This window comes from Prunus persica, chromosome G7 (genome assembly GCF_000346465.2).
Source record: "Prunus persica cultivar Lovell chromosome G7, Prunus_persica_NCBIv2, whole genome shotgun sequence".
Classification (NCBI taxonomy): domain Eukaryota; kingdom Viridiplantae; phylum Streptophyta; class Magnoliopsida; order Rosales; family Rosaceae; genus Prunus; species Prunus persica.
Window position 1 is genome coordinate 16,152,519 of NC_034015.1, and position 16,413 is coordinate 16,168,931.

The 16,413-nt window shown below is 37.7% G+C and overlaps 3 protein-coding genes across 3 annotated transcripts; 2 read left to right on the top strand and 1 right to left on the bottom strand.

The window, feature by feature from the left end:
• On the top strand, nucleotides 357–2,661 carry LOC109950276. The gene is made up of 2 exons (XM_020568780.1): nucleotides 357–385; nucleotides 648–2,661. The coding sequence occupies exon 2, from the start codon at nucleotides 701–703 to the stop codon at nucleotides 2,435–2,437; it is 1,737 nt and encodes a 578-aa protein (XP_020424369.1). The 5' UTR covers nucleotides 357–385; nucleotides 648–700; the 3' UTR covers nucleotides 2,438–2,661.
• Nucleotides 5,126–6,989, top strand: LOC18771736 (UPF0481 protein At3g47200). Its single transcript, XM_020569010.1, has one exon. It carries the CDS (start codon nucleotides 5,126–5,128, stop codon nucleotides 6,623–6,625), a length of 1,500 nt encoding a protein of 499 aa, XP_020424599.1. The 3' UTR covers nucleotides 6,626–6,989.
• Nucleotides 13,431–16,254, bottom strand: LOC18769858 (UPF0481 protein At3g47200). The gene is made up of 2 exons (XM_020567626.1): nucleotides 16,151–16,254; nucleotides 13,431–15,955 (listed from the first exon to the last, which is right to left on the bottom strand). Exon 2 carries the CDS (start codon nucleotides 15,866–15,868, stop codon nucleotides 14,417–14,419), a length of 1,452 nt encoding a protein of 483 aa, XP_020423215.1. The 5' UTR covers nucleotides 15,869–15,955; nucleotides 16,151–16,254; the 3' UTR covers nucleotides 13,431–14,416.

The following is a 16,413-nucleotide window of genomic DNA, read 5'->3' on the forward strand; positions in this document are numbered from 1 at the left end:
TAATTCATGTCACGATTTCCCCAAGGTTAAGTAATTAATGGTTGCCGATTGGATCACCGTCGTCTAGTGTGCTCCAAAATCATCGCCTGTTGAGCATTTGGACGCTCAAAAACCGTCGTCTATGTGAAAGAATAAAAAAGTTTAGGGAATTTTCATGTCAATTCCGTGAAAAATAAAGAAAAAGACAAAGCTAGTTTGCAGATAATCTACTTATATATAAGATGGATATTATACATCAAATTTTGTTTTTACTATTTGTAAGGTGCCCTGCAATCCTTAAATTCTTCTATAAATACAAGTAGTCTACACAATACAAGCAGAATCAATTGAGGGCTGAACCACTCTTCAGAATTAAATTGGAGGCTGAATGATCAACAGAAATCGGGTACGTCTTATAAACCTCTTGCACTTGTTAATTTTCTTTTTCTTTAACCAACAACTATTATAGAGCAGAGAAAGTACTTTTATTTCAACTGGAAGTTAACACTTCGCTGCTTGTATAAGCTAGCTATAAACATAGACTTTGAGCACCATTTGGACTGAATTCATCAAGTTTTTAACAAACTCTCATCCGATTTATAGGTCACTCTTTATGATTATACCTGAAAAGAACTTCAAATAATGCTTGATTTTTGTATTTCTTTTAGGCATAAGTTCTACGAAATCAAACTTTGTAAGCGTTTCTCTGCATCGACTATCAATGTTCGTGTTCCCAAAACCAGCCCCCGAGCCCAATACCAGTTCTGCTGATGCTGCTGATGTTGCAGAACTACTCGTAAGTCTTTCAATCTTTGGGTTCAGCCAACTCTCTGCCACTGATCAACACGAGAAGACGAAAAAAATCTATGATAAAGTAGTTGAAGATGTTGTAGTTCAGCAAATCCCGGAGGAGAGTGAAGAGGATTTTAGACTCAGAACATTCACAGAGCTTTTCAAGAAACTTCCCTTACCTGATCAGAACCATTTCCTGTCAACTGTTATAAAGAAGTTCAAGCGCGAGAGGCAAATTGGCGAGTTGATCTCTTGGTTCGGTACTCAACTAGACGCCAATGATCAAAATCAACTGATTGAAGAAATTGTTCATGTTAAACCTGACGAGGAAACTAATGAGGATTTCAGACTCAAAAGATTTACACAGCTTTGTAAGGATTATACTGATTATGTTATCACCTGCAGGGAAGAATATGTCAAGAAACCAAAACATACACAACAGACATCCGATACTCATGAAGTTTGTTCGGATTCGCAATCCCGTTTTGCTGACTTTTTCTTAGGTTTCTCAATTATATGGTTCAAGGGACAAAGCTCCTATGATCAATGGCAGCTGATTGACCAACTCTGTGATGGAGTTAAAGGGGTTATGGTTGAGAAGCTCGCAGACGAAAGTGAGGCAGATTTCAAACTCAGAAGATTCACAGAGCTATGTAAGAAAGTGGCTGACTTTGGTGTACAAGTCCACTTCCTTGACAAAGCTGAACAGAAGCTGCTACACAAACGAAGATATCTTCCGCACGGGGTGCTACTTCAGCCCCAAGATTCTGCCAGTGCTGCTGAATTACTCTCGAAGCTCTCAAGTTTCTGGTTCAGCCTACTAACCCCCAATGATCAACAAGACGAGATTGAACAAATCTCTAACAAACTTGCTGCCGGAGATGTTAATGTCGAAAGACTTGCAGGGGAAACAGAGGAAGATTTGAGAAGGAAAACATTCGCAAAGCTGTTTAATAAAGCTCCGGTCGGTACACGAATTAATTTATTCAGGGAGTTTAAAAGCAAATTCGTCAGTGAGAGACGCTTCTGTGAGTCCATTCTTTTGTTCAGGCAACTGGATTCCAATGAGCAACAAGAAACGATTGAAGAAATGTTTGATCGCTCAGGGAAGGTGACAAGCAAAGATGTCAAAGATGTCATACTTGAGAGACTCTCCGAGGAGTGCGAGGAAAATTTTAGGCTCAGAAGATTTATAAAGCTGTGTAGTACACATCCATTCCTTTTGGATCGCTTCTTTCGCAGCGAAGCTAAGAAGTGGGATCTAAAATTTCTACATATGCAGAAGACGTCAGGTAAAGAAGAGATAGAAGAAATCAAGAGGTCCCGCTATGCTGAATTTTACTTGGGGTTGTCAATTATCTGGTTCAAAGCACGATGTGCCAGTGATCCAAGAAACCCCATTCAAGTACTTCTTGGTAAAGTTGGAGAAGGTGATCATATAATTGAGAAACTCGTCAATGAGACTCAGGAGGATTTCCGTCTCAGAAGATTTACAGAGTCGTTTCAACAACTTCAATTCAGTTCCCAGGAGGATATTGTGAAATATATTTTAGAACCAATATTTCATGATCTAGGTTACCATGGAGAGCCAAAAAAGGAGGAGAAAAAGGATGGCATCCGGTTCTGTGGAAGGCCTCCGTTAGCTCCTCATTGGTTCTGTGGATGAGGAGGAGCAGCCACTCAAGGAGGAGGAGAGGGAGCACTTACACAAGGAGTGCAGGGGGCTAGTCACTTCACTGGTAGGATGATTTTCTGCCATGCACTGATAACAGTTCAGAAGGGGAAGCTTAAGAATTGTGAAGACTAAGAAGGAAGAAGAAATTATATGCTCTGTATATTGATTTTCACAGAATGAATTACAACAGCAATGTCATTAGTGTTATATCTCAATAACCAAGACTTAACACTCTAACTAATTACAGTTACTACTAACTAACAACACGTGAGCACACGTGACAGCTTATCAAACTAACTAATATTGTTATCATTCCCCCTCAAACCCAACTCTGAATCCTGCTCTGGATTTCCAAGTCGCATACTAATACAGTGACTCATGAAAATAGGACTATGCAGTCCTTTAGTAAACATACTGAACAATCAGATCTGCAATTTGCTCTTGAGTAGGAACATACTGAACAATCAGATCATTCCTTTGAACCCTTTCATGAACAAAGTGAAAATCTGTATCCAAGTGTTTAATTCGTGAATGAAACACAGGATTACTACTAAGTGCCAAAGCAGAGAGATTATCACAAAAGATGGTAGCAGGTTGAGGCAAGCACACTTTCAAGTCTAGCAAAACCTGTCGAATCCAAGCCAAATCTGCAGCTGTATTAGCCAAAGCCCTATACTCGGCCTCTATAGAACTTCTGGATACAGACCCTTGCTTCTTAAACTGCCATGAGATAGGATTATGTCCAAGTAATACCACAAAACCTGTAGTTGACCTCCTAGTATTTAAATCCCCCGCCCAGTCAGCATCACTATAAGCTTGTAATTGCCAAGGACTATGAGTAAAGTGAATTCCATAATTCATGGTACCTTGAATGTATCTCAAAATTCTTTTGACCAGGTTGAAATGTATCTCAGTGGGAGCAGTCCCATAATATAGTGAAACAAGAAATGGACCATCTTTGATACGTATATATGTATATATAGTCCCATAATATAACGTTTGGTACCATTGTTGTAGATCTTGAAACTCAAGGAGCACCGCTTAGAGGCTGAGAAGGAGATCCAACTGCTCTAGGAGTGCGTTGACCATTGGGCTCTAGCAACAGTCCAAGCTCCTCACTCTCCATGGAAGACATTGATCCTTCATTACTAGGGGAGTTTGGGGTGGAGGAGTATAATGATGTCTTTTACATGTCCGGGAGCAATTACATTCATGGCATGGAATGGAACCTGTACATGTGACTTTAATTATCAACTTAGAATTCTATAGATAGTGAGCAGCTAATGTAAATAGTTGTCTTTCCTCTAAATGCTTAGGGCATGTTTGTTGAAGGGGACTAGGACCAGATTGTGCTATTTATCACTAATCTAGTTATTGACTGCAAACTAGTTGGTTTGGTTTGCGTGTTTGCTTACTCATGGCTACAGCTAACCTGAAAATCCTCACCCCTCCTCCCCCCGATTTCTTCTACTCCCATTCCCCTCATGACCACCACACCCCAAACCCATCCACCCCATCCCCAACAGTCACCCGCCACTCCCAAAACTCTCTCTCCCTCCTGCCTACCCAGCAACCATCGCCCAGCCACCAAAAAAATTTATCAACACACCAAAAAATATAGCCACACCCAACTCACCCACCATGATTCCACCCTCCTCCCTCCCCCCATTCTATTTTTCACCCACAAACCCATTCACCCCTTCTGTCCCCCCCTCGCATTTCTCTTCCCCAATCACAGACCCAGACCCATCCCTCCCCCCTCCTCCCACCTCCTCCTACCTTTCTTCTCTCTCCCCCGCCGCTATTTCTTTTCCCTTCCCCTCTCAAATTCACCATCATCATCATCATTAAAATCAATCTTAAAATTTCCAAAAACAAATAAAGAGTAAAACGGGCCTCACATTTGCATTCACCTGGGATTTCCCATGAAAAACAAACAAACCCATCCCCAAACAAAAACCCCCTTCTTCGAACACGGATCTGGTTGTGCGGCTCTAACTCCATAAGTAGAATTTTAAACGTATAGCCGTTCGTCTATACCCTTATTTTAACATTATAGCCGCGCGGCTATACTGTTTAAATAGAAGTTTTAACATTATAGCCGCGCGGCCATACTCCTTAAATAGAAATTTTAACACTAGAGCCGCCCGCTATATACCTTAAATAGAAATTTAACATTATAGCCGTGCGGCGATACTCTTTAAATAGAAATTTTTACGGTAGAGCCGCCCGGCTATACACCTTAAATAGAAATTTAACATTATTGCCGCCCGGCTATACTACTTAAATAGAAATTTTAATGGTGTAGCTGCGCGGCTCTACGCTATAAATAGAAATTTTAACAGACTAGCTAGTTATCAATCTACATCCATGCGATGAAATATATTAAGCAAAGAAAATCTGAGAATAGATGGCAAAGAAAATGGTTCCATGAAATTCCAAAGAAGGTTCAGGCCCCAAAAGGGTCACATTATATTATTTTTTGTTTCATTCTACTCTATATATCATTTGAATCTGCTGCTAATAATTAAGGTTGGTCCTTGTCTTCTTCTTCATAGTTAATTCTTTTGTCGCAACATATTTTTGTCATTCAAATTTACTTCAATACAAAGTATAGTGATTACCAAATCCTCTGCTCTTTAATTTATAGCTACAATGAACTCGCAATCAAGCTCACCAATGGCTAATGGAGGAAGAGATGCTGTCATTACAATTGCAGCGACGAACAATATTCAGACCACAATATCTTTGGAGCAAGGAATCCAGGAAACGAAATGGCTGCTGCACCCCGCAGCTGGAAACAGCTCTTGTTGCATCTTCAGATTACCCCAATACCTCTTGGAAATAAACAAGAAGGCCTACCAGCCCCATATAGTTTCCATCGGTCCTTATCACTACGGTGACACACATTTGGACATGATGCAGCAGCACAAATGGAGATTTCTTCGCGATCTGCTTGTTCGAACACCATCCCCTGGCCCGAATCTTGATGACTACCGGCAGGTTGTGGCATCAATGGAAGAAGATATAAGACGGTGCTACTCAGAGACAATCAATTTATGCGGTCAAGATCTAGTTGAGGTGATGGTGCTAGATGGTCTTTTCACTATTGAACTATTCTGCAAAGTTGGAAGGCTGTCACCAAGTGATCCAGATGACCCCATCTTCAACTTGGCATGGATATTCCCTAACCTCATACGAGATCTTCTTCGGTTGGAGAATCAAATTCCTTTCATTGTCCTTCAAACATTATTTGATAAATCAAAATCTTCAAGAGAAGATAGTAACTCATCCCTTGCACAACTTGCTTTGGAATTCTTTAGTTTCGCGGTAGAAAGACCAGATGAAGTCTTAAAGCAACATGTCAGTGTTGAAGCAAAACATCTACTTGATTTACTTCGCTTGAGTTTTATTCCTGAACCACATCACCGCTCACCTCAAAATCAAAACCCAAAAGTCATTCTTCCATTAGTCCAATTCATCCAAATGGCCAAAAAGCCTCTAGCGGGAATACTCAAGGCCACCACAAGGAACACACTAAAAAAGTTCGTAGGGCGAATTAAGTTGAAGATCATGAGGAAGGGAAACACCTCTCCGCTGGTTCAATTTATCCAATCCGCCAAAAAGCTTCATTTGGCTGGAATTAAGTTCAAGGAGAGGGAGGCAAATAGCTTCTTGGACATCAGATTTTGCAACGGGGTGCTCGAAATTCCGAACATAACGCTAGATGATCTACGCACTGATATTTTCCTCAACTTTGTTGCATTTGAACAATGCTACTCCCATTGCTCAAAGCACATAACCACTTATGCTGCATTGATGAGTTGCCTCATCAGCACGCCTGTGGACGCAGCATTTCTCAGTGACAAAAATATTATTGAGAATTATCTTGGAACCGATGAGGAGGTTGCTCATTTCTTCAAAAACCTTGGCAAGGATGTGCCTTTCGATATTGACGAAAGTTATCTATGTAAGTTGTTCAAGGATGTGAATGAGTACCATAGAAATATTTGGCACGTGAGATGGGCTGGTTTTAGATTTAAGTATTTTGACAACCCATGGTCTTTCTTGTCAGCTGTAGCTGCTGTCGTGCTCCTACTACTCACTGCAATTCAGACCTTCTTTACTGTGTATGATTATTTTAATTCATTGGCCTCTAATGGAGGGGGGAGGCATTAGGAATAGCGGAGAAAGTGGTGGTTATAGTTGGTTTTTTTTTTTTTCCCTCAGCCAGAGCTTTGTAAGAAAGATCACCATGTATGTTGAATATTAACTTTTTTATTTATTTATTTAAATTTATAAATTTAATCTATCTTGAACCATGTCACAAGATTGAATCGACATATTGAGATAAAGACATAAGATTTGAACCACATTTTCGGCTCACATATCTCCCATAGCTACTTAGCAAATTTTTTAAACACGTACTTGGTGTTACGGTCACCCCTCTGTAATCCAATTATCTTTATATAATGCACGTCTCTTGCCTTTTTTTTTTTCGACAACAAAAAAACAAAAAAACCTCTGTAAGCCAATTATCTTTATATTATATATATGCACATATCTTGCCTTTTCTTTTCGACAAAAACAAAAAAACAAAAAACCCTTTGTAATCCAATTTTCTTATAAAGAAGCTTAAAACACATCACATATAATACAGATGGCATTGTACTGTGTCTTATAAAAAAAATTATCCTACCTATCAACTGCAGGCGCATATATAATTAACTAATGCAATTTGGCAATTTGCTTAATGAATATTAGTTTAAGAAGACATTTCCAGCTACAGGAATCATTCGTCTGTAAACTACGAGACATGTAATACATACAATTTACAGGAAAAGTAGAAGAGCCATTTGCAATTCATAAGAAAGCTCTGCCGGCAGAAACACCGCACGGAGTTATATATAAATAAAGAATACTTAGAGAAATGATCAACTACATGCGTAAATATTTATAGGATTAACTTTGGAGCAGAGGGGATGCAAATGCTACATAAAACACCGCACGGCTGAAGCAAACACCATGCGAATCTAAGCTCTTTGTTTTTTTTTTTTGGGGCATACCAAAACTAGAAAATTTGACTTGTTCCCTTTGAACTAGTTTTTCTTACTCACAACCCATCACTTTATTTTTCTATAAATAAAACTCATTTTTTATAAGTAAGATGTGATAACTAGGATCCAACTCATTTATTGTACTTTTTCAGATTCTAGAAGTGCCCCTACTTAGAGTTTACCGTTATGCACATCATCAAGGAAATGACATAAGAAAGCAATATGAAATGCACACTACCAAAAAAAGTGGCAATAATTAACATTTTGTCATCAATTTTGGTGACTGTTGTAGGGGTTACTAAAAACTTTAGTCACTAAAAAAAGTAAAAAATGTGACTGAAAGACTTTTTAGTCACCAAAAAAGTCAAAAAAGGTGACTAAAGCCTTTAATAACCCCTACAACAGTCATCAAAATTAATGACAAAATAGTGACTTTTGTCACTTTTTTTTGTAGTGGCGGGGACTAAAAGTCTATTAAAAAAAGGCTGGGACTGAAGGTAGAGCAAATATAGATGAAAAAAATTCAATCCCATGAAAGAGAAAGAAAAGAAAGTTTTAAAATAGTTAAGAGGATAGAGTGGAAGGGAGAGAGAGACTGAGAGACGATGGTTCCTTGCAATTTATTTTTATATTTGTAAGGTGCTGAATTTGTGTGTGTCTGCAATCCTTCAGCTCTTCTATAAATACAATATAACAAGCCTACAAAATACACATGGAAAGGATATCTGAAAACAATGGGGATGACTTACTCCAATGCAGAATCAATTTGAGGGCTGAATCACTCTTCAGAATCAAATTGAAGGCTGAATGATCAAGAGATTGGGGTACTTCTTATAAACCTCTTGCACTTGTTAATTTCTTTTTCTTTTTCTTTTTTAAAATATCCAAAAGACACCTTGTTTTGGGTATAATCCAACCATCTCCTCTTTTTGATCTAGGTCCACTGACATCAGATTTACTTACATTAATGAGATAATTAGTCAACATTATGTTTTTTCCTTACCCATTCTGCCCTTGAGTGTACGCAACGTAACAGATAATGGACTTCTAAGTTATAGCTAAATTTATGGTTACTCTAATAAAATACTAAATTTACGGTAATGGAAGATCTTGATTAGGAAGCTTTTTATTTTCTTTTTTAAGTTGTTGTACAATTGATATAAGAAATAAGAATAATGCTACTCTTACCACATTTGTTTTGAGTTATAAGAAATAAGAAAAAAGTTATGAGTTTGATGTTCAAAGGTAGTCACCCCAAAAAAAAAGATGATAAATCTGTGAGGAGATTCAGACATGGGATTATATATATTATATATTGTGGTCACCCATCGTTGGATAATAATCCAATGGTTCAAAAAAGTTTCTTAAAAAGAGTGCAAGAGTGAGTAAATCGTTGAATTTACTTCCAACGGTGAATGACCACAAATATATATAATACAAACGATATTATACTTTAATCTAATCTAAATTACGAAAACGGGGATTCAAACTTGGGTGCATAGGTAAGATACTTCTAAAAAGTTAGAAATAACATAAATATATCATTTACTTGTGTTTTTATGTACATACATTATAGGTCTTACACTATTTTTTGTCATTTTTGTTTATAAATCTTAGTTATATGTAACATACATTTTACGACTTATCCTTTTTAAGTACCTGCATTATAGGTAACATACACTTTGCAACTTATGCACCTGAGAGCTGTCAATGGATTGGATTTTGATCTAGATCCGATTTGAATTCGATGTAATTAATAGGAGATGAATTTGGTGGCATAATTTGATAATTCGATTATGTTCTGAATCCGTTAACCTGTTAAGTTAACGGAACACATCTGAATCTTGCCTAATCCAATTTGGTAATGATCCGATTTGATATAATATATATTTTATTTTATTTTTACTTACTTAATATATATTTAAACGTAACAATATTGTAAACTTTTTGTAAATAAATAAAAATATTTTGAACTATTTGTATATATGACATAGAAGAATTCGGATCGGGTTATTGGATCCAATATCAAAAATGGATAGTTGTGAATGATCAGTAAGATTTTCGGATCGGATAGAGTTGATTTTTTTTTTTGAAATCGAGTCGGATTGGATTTCAAATGCTCCCACTTGTTTACAGGTCTAACCCGAGTTATAGGTAATATCATAGTTTGTTGGCCTGTTATTCCACCTAACTAATAGGTAAAAATATATTTTGCCTTTTGTCTTTTAATTTAAATGCACCTCCATTATGTATAAAAATGTTCAGTACCTCTTCACGAGGATGAATAAATTAACTTATTTTCCTATATGATATATAATGTAGATATAGTCGGGTGCTTATGTTCTTATTTGATGATGAGTGTTTTAATTGTGGGGCATCATGTATTTTTTTTTTTTAATAATACAAACATTGAAGTTTCGAAATTCAAATTGAGGAGAAAAAAAAAAGAGCATAATATGAGAACATTAAAATTGTTTCTCTTAATTTAATTCAAGGTAAAATGGACATAGAAAAATAATAAATGAAAGTCAGTAGACCTAGATTGATAAAATAAAATGCGTGGACTACACCTAATAATAACCACACTTTTTGGACCCCAATCTAAGTACCCAAAATAATTTTCAGTCGTTACGTAATAACAACTGTTGTAGTGATTAGAACAGAACATTATGATAGAAAGTATCTTTATTCAATTGGAAGTTAACACTTCATTGCTTGTGCAAGGGTTTAGACTAAATTGATGAATTTTTTAACAGAACATAAAAGATTAGCAAACTCTCATCCGAACGACTGGGGATTTCTACGGAACCAGAGTTTATAAGCCTTCCTCGGCGTCGATTATCAATGTTTGTGTTCCCAAAACCGGCCTCTGAGCCCACTACCAATTCCTTCACCGATAAAAGAAGAAGAAAGCCCGATACCAGTTCTACTGATGTTGACGAACTACTCTTGAGTCTTTCAATCTTTGGGTTCAGCCAACTCTCTGCCACTGATCAACATGAGAAGACGAAAGAAATGTATAAAAAAGTAGTTGAAGATGTTGTAGTAGAGCAACTCTCGGAGGAAAGTGAAGAGGATTTCAAACTCAGAACATTCGCAGAGCTATTCAACAAACTTCCCTTTCCTGACCAGAAATATTTCCTGTTCACAGTTATAAAGAAATTCATTCGCGAGAGGCACATTGGCGAGTTGATTTCTTGGTTCACTACTGAACTAGACGCCAATGATCAACAACAACTGATTGGAGAAATGGTTCATGTTAAAGCTGACGAGGAAACTGATGACGATTTCAGACTCAGAAGATTTACTCAGCTTTGTAAGGATTATACTGCCTATGTTTATTCATATCTTATCGCCTGCAGGAAAGAATATGGCAAGAAACCAAAACATACAGAGCAGACATCCGATATTCATACTCATGAAGGTTGCTTAGATTGGCAGTCCCGTTTTGCTGGGTTTTTCTTAGGTTTCTCAATTATACTGTTCAAGGGACAAAGCTCTTATGGCCAGTGGCAGCTGATTGAACAACTCTGTGCTGGAGTTAAAGGTGTTATGGTTGAGAAGCTCGCAAACGAAAGCGACGCAGATTTCAAACTCAGAATATTCACAGAGCTATGTAAGAAAGTGGTTGACTTCGATGTCCAAGTCCACTTTCTTGACAAAGCTGTACAGCAGTTGCGAGACAAACGAAGAGATCTTCCTCACGGGGTGCTCCTTCAGCCCCAAGATTATGCTGGTGCTGCTGAATTACTCTCTCAGCTTTCGAGTTTTGGGTTCAGCCTACTATCCCCCAACGACCAACAAGACAAGATTGAACAAATCTCTAACGAACTTGCTGTCAAAGTTGTTGATGTCGAAAGACTTGAAGGGGAAACATTGGAAGATTTCAGAAGAAAAACATTCACAAAGCTGTTTAATGAAGCTCGGGTGGCTACACGAGTTCATTTATTCAAGACCTTGATTAAAAAATTCTTCCATGAAAGACGCTTATGCGAGTCATTTCTTTTATTCAGGCAACTGGATTCCAATGAGAAACAAGAAACCATTGATAAAATGCTTCATCGGCTCATGAGGCAGGGAAGCAAAGATGTCAAATATGTCATACTCGAGAAACTCTCCGAAGAATGCGATCAGCATTTTAGGCTCAGAATATTTATAAAGCTGTGTAGCACATACAAGTACCTTTTGGATGACTTCATATGGGATGAATCTAAGAAGTGGGATCTAAAAGTTCTACATATGCAGACGTCAGGTATAGATATAGAAGAAATCAAGCAGTCCCGCTATGCTGAATTTTACTTGGGGTTATCAATTATTTGGTTCAAAGCACGATGTGCCAGTGATCCAAGAAACCTCATTCAAGTACTTGTTGGTAAAGTTGGAGGAGGCTGTGATTATATAATTGAGAAATTTGTCAATGAGACTGAGGAGGATTTCCGGCTCAGGAGATTTACAGAGTCGTTTAAACGACTTGAATTCAGTTCCCAGGAGGATATTGTGCAACGTATTCAAGATATAGTATTTCATGATCTAGGTGTTGATATTCATCATAAACGATGGCCGTCGTGCTATTCAATGCTTCCTGAAAAACCCCTGTTTGCTCCTGGATTCATCAAGTTGAAAACTCCAAATCTAAGAGGATCAGGAGGAGCAACAGCCACTCAAGGAGGAGGAGAGGGAGCAATTACACAAGGAGGGCAGGGGACTAGTCAACAGTAGGATGATTTGCAGCCTTCAAATAACAATTCAAAAGATGTGGTGAATTCATACATGTAGCAACACTACTCTTCTTTATGAGTTTACCCTGTCTCGCCATCATGTGTGTTTTATTCGTATGCAGTATATAATATGGCATTACTCTTGTTGTTTCTTCTTGATGAGACTAGAAACGCAAAAGGCCTCCCCTCACTTTGTTAGGAACCTTCATCATTGCTGAGCTGGATTAGTGATGAACTGGCATAGTCAGTTTGTTAATTGTTTAGTTAAGAAGTTAGCTTCTAACCGAATTGGTTAATGAGAGTTTTACAGCTATATTAGGATATTATTGTATCAAGAATGGGATGTTGAGAAAATTGTACTGTTTCGATAATTCAATAAAGAATACTTGTTACTCTGTGTAATTCTAGGGTTAAGGTTGAAAGGGGTTAACACACTTTTGTAATTCTCATATCATAATTTCTGATTTATGAATAAATGTCTATTGTGTGCGTTTCCTAATTTCAAAGGGATCATATGATGTGCTCTATCTTTTTGTAATATATGCATTGAATTGAAAGTTTATATTGGTAGATTCGTCAATGAGGTTAAAGCTCCCTAACATCTAGTGGGAGCGTAGTCTGGTTTGAGCTAAAATGAGAGGAGAAATCAAACCAAACCAAATCACTATTGGACGGTTTGGTTCGGGTAGTCATGCCTAAGCTAAATCCTTTTTTAATTTTTTTTGTTTTTTTGTTTTTGGTTGTGATTTATAGACACTTCGAAATCTAATAGTCATGTGAAGTCAAACAAACACATAAGGCATTTCTTACTTATAATTTGGGTAGGCATGGTTTAACCCTTTACTCATAATCAGCTATCTTCTATGTGACTATATGTCATAAATTTCGAAAGGACAACCTAATTATGTACATAAATCCGTTTATTCCTCTATATATAGTGCTAACATTGTCTGTTGGTGTATGAATATTGGAAGTTTAAGCCAAAACACACAGCTTGCGATGGAGAAAGATCAGCAGGCATTTCCTGAAGGCTGAATCAAAAAGAGTATATAGGGGTACTTCTTTCAAATCTCTTCCACTTTTTACTTCATTTTAAATAGTTTTCTCTTGGTATCATTGCATTTGAGGACTTGGAACACAGCAGTAAAACGAAAATGTCTCTTTATGTTAACTCCGCAAAAGTTACTGAATAAACTAGTACTGTAGGGATTTGAACAGTATCATAAAAGTAGTTTTATTTCATTAGGAAGTTTTACTCTTTACTGGTACCTTACATATACAAATAGATTTTCAGCCCCCTTCTGACCAATTAATGAAGTTTTCATTGTTATTTTAATCTTTTTTGTTTAAAAGACTTGGCATCTATCATTCATCCCACATCAACCATGTCACTTGAGCATAAGGTGAGGGTTAGATAAAAATTTATCTAAACCACAGGCTACTCTGTATTACCAGAAGGAATCTATACTCTTTCATTTCATAGGTGAAATACTTAATTGAAAATTTGCATATAGTTTGTTATTATTGATTAATATTTTACCTCTTCTAGGAACAAGTTACGGCCAGAGCTTTATACGATCGAAACCCGAGTTTGTAAGCCATTCTTGATCACATGGATAGTTCATCAAAGTTCGAACTTCCCAAATCAGCACTTGATCAGCCCATCAACAGTTCTAGTACCGATCATGTTGATGATGGTGGTGAATTAGTCCTATGCCTTTCAATCTTCGGATTCAGCCAACTCTCTGTCACTGATCAAGATGAGAGGACGAAAGAAATTCACAATAAAGTAGGTGAAGATGTTACAGTGGAGCAACTCCCAGAGGAAACTGAAGACGGTTCAAGAAACTCCCCTTCCCTGACCAGGCTTTTTTCCTTTCTGCAATTATATAAAAAATTCATGAGCGAAAGGCGATTTGAAGAGCTAATTTTTGGGTTCAAAACTCAACTAGATGCCAATGATCAACAACAACTGATTGGACAAGTACTGGATCATTTTACAGTGGACAATATCCAGAAAACCCCTGAGCAAACAGGAGATTTCATAATCAGAACATTCACAGAGCTGGCTAGGGACCATGCTGACCATATTTATACACATCCAGCTTGGGAAGATATTAAAAGATTCAAAAATACATACAAGGTGGAAAAAAAGTGTCAAACATCCTAACATTATTGCTACTCTAGCGCTTCCCTCAAGGCCCAGATGGACTGGCATATTCATAAACTGTAAAGAAGGTCTGAATTGCAGTGAGTAATAGGAGTATAACAGCAGCTAAAGCAGACAAGAAAGACCATGGAGTACCAAAATACTTGGATCTAAAACCTTCCCATCGCACATGCCACATATTTATATGGTACTCATTCACCTCTTTGAACAACTTCCATAGATAACTCCCATCGATATCAAACGTCACACCTTTGCCAAGGTTTTTGAAGAAATGAACGACCTCCTCATCAGTTCCAAGATAATTCTCGACAATTTTCTTGTCACAGAGAAATGATACGTCTTCAGGCGTGCGGATCAGACAACTCATGAATGCAGCATAACTTGTTACATGCTTTGAGCAATGAGAGTAGCATTGTTCAAATGCTACAAAATTCATCAATAAATCAGTCCGTAGATTGTCGATTACTACGTGTGGAATTTCCAGCACTCCATTGCAAAATCTTATGTCTAAGAAGCTCACTGCCTCCCTTGTCTTGAACTTAATTCCAGCTTGACGAAGCTTTTTGGCTGACTGGATAAGTTCAATGGGCGGAGAAGTATTTCCCTTCCTTCCTGCTGCAAATCCTTGTAGAGGCTTTTTGACATACTTAATCAATTGAACTAATGGACGAACATTCCGAGGCTCTTCCTGAGGTGAATGATCGTAGGGTTTAGGGATAAAACTCCAGCGGAGTAAATCCAGTAAATGTTTTCCTTCAACAGTAGTGAAGTCCTGATTTAACACTTGCTCAGGGGTTTCTAATGCATAACGAAAGAAGTCTAAAGCAAGTTTGGCTAAGGATGAATCACTATCTTTCCTTGAAGGTTTTGATTCATCAAATAGTTTTTGAAGAAGGAAGAAAGGAATTTGATTCTCGAAACGAAAAAGGTCTTGTAAGATATTAGCGAATACCCATGCCAAGTTAAAGATGGGATCGTCTGGATCACTTGGTGACAATTTTCCAACTTTGCAAAAGAGTTCAATAGTGAAGAGACCATCCAACACCATCATCTCAACTAGATCATCACTGCTTAAGCTGATGGTCTCCGAATAGCACTCTCTTATTTCTTCTTCCATTGCTGCTACCACCTGCTGATAGTGATCAAGTGTTGGGCCGTTTGAAGGTGTTCGAGCAAGTAGACCGCGAAGATATTTCCATTTGTGTTGGTGTATCATCTCCAAATGTTGATCACCATGGTGAAATGGACCACAGGAGACAATATGGGGCTGGTAAGTCTTCTTGTTTATTTCCGCAAGGCATTGACGTACCTTGAAGATGCAACAAGATTCCTTTCCTGCTAATGGATGCAGAAGCCATCTTGTTTCCTGGATTCTTTGGTCCAATGGTGTCGTCTGGATATTGGTTGTCGCTGCAATTGTGATGAGAGCATGATCCCTTCCTCCATTAGCTGTTGGTGAGCTTGATTGTGAGTTCATTAGTATACTCTGCCTTGAATTGATGAAGTTGAATGACAAAAGATGTGTTTACCACTAATAAAGATTTAACTCTCAAGAAGACGAGACCTGAGTAATTAGCAGCAATGCCGGAATCAGAAAATTTTCTAGGGGTGTGCTAATATATATATTTTTGGTACGGGAGATCTATATAAACAATGTGAACCAAAAAAATAAATTTGGTATGCTAAGTAATACAGTGAGAACCAAAACTAAAACATATATCATCACTAAAATATAAACAATAACATCCTAATTCCATACCTCCTTCTCTCTCTTTCTCAGCTCTCTCGTGCAGCTAGGAAAGGAAAGAAAGAGGGAATAAACATGGGGAGAGAAAGAGGAACGACAAGACGAGAGAGCAGAAACAAAAAGAAAAGTGAAAGGAGAGAGACGAAAGAGAGAGAGAGAGGCAACCAGGCCATCCAATGACAGATCACCGTGGGCAAGTGTATTGGATCATCGACACGTGCAAAGAATCCAACGGTATTCAATATTTTGGTGGGCGACAGCCCTAGCCCTAGCCT

Excerpts from the sequence above, each read along its gene's own strand:
- LOC109950276 (XM_020568780.1), top strand. The coding sequence starts at position 701 with ATGTTCGTGTTCCCAAAACCAGCCCCCGAGCCCAATACCAGTTCTGCT.
- LOC18771736 (XM_020569010.1), top strand. The coding sequence starts at position 5,126 with ATGGCTAATGGAGGAAGAGATGCTGTCATTACAATTGCAGCGACGAAC.
- LOC18769858 (XM_020567626.1), bottom strand. The coding sequence starts at position 15,868 with ATGAACTCACAATCAAGCTCACCAACAGCTAATGGAGGAAGGGATCAT.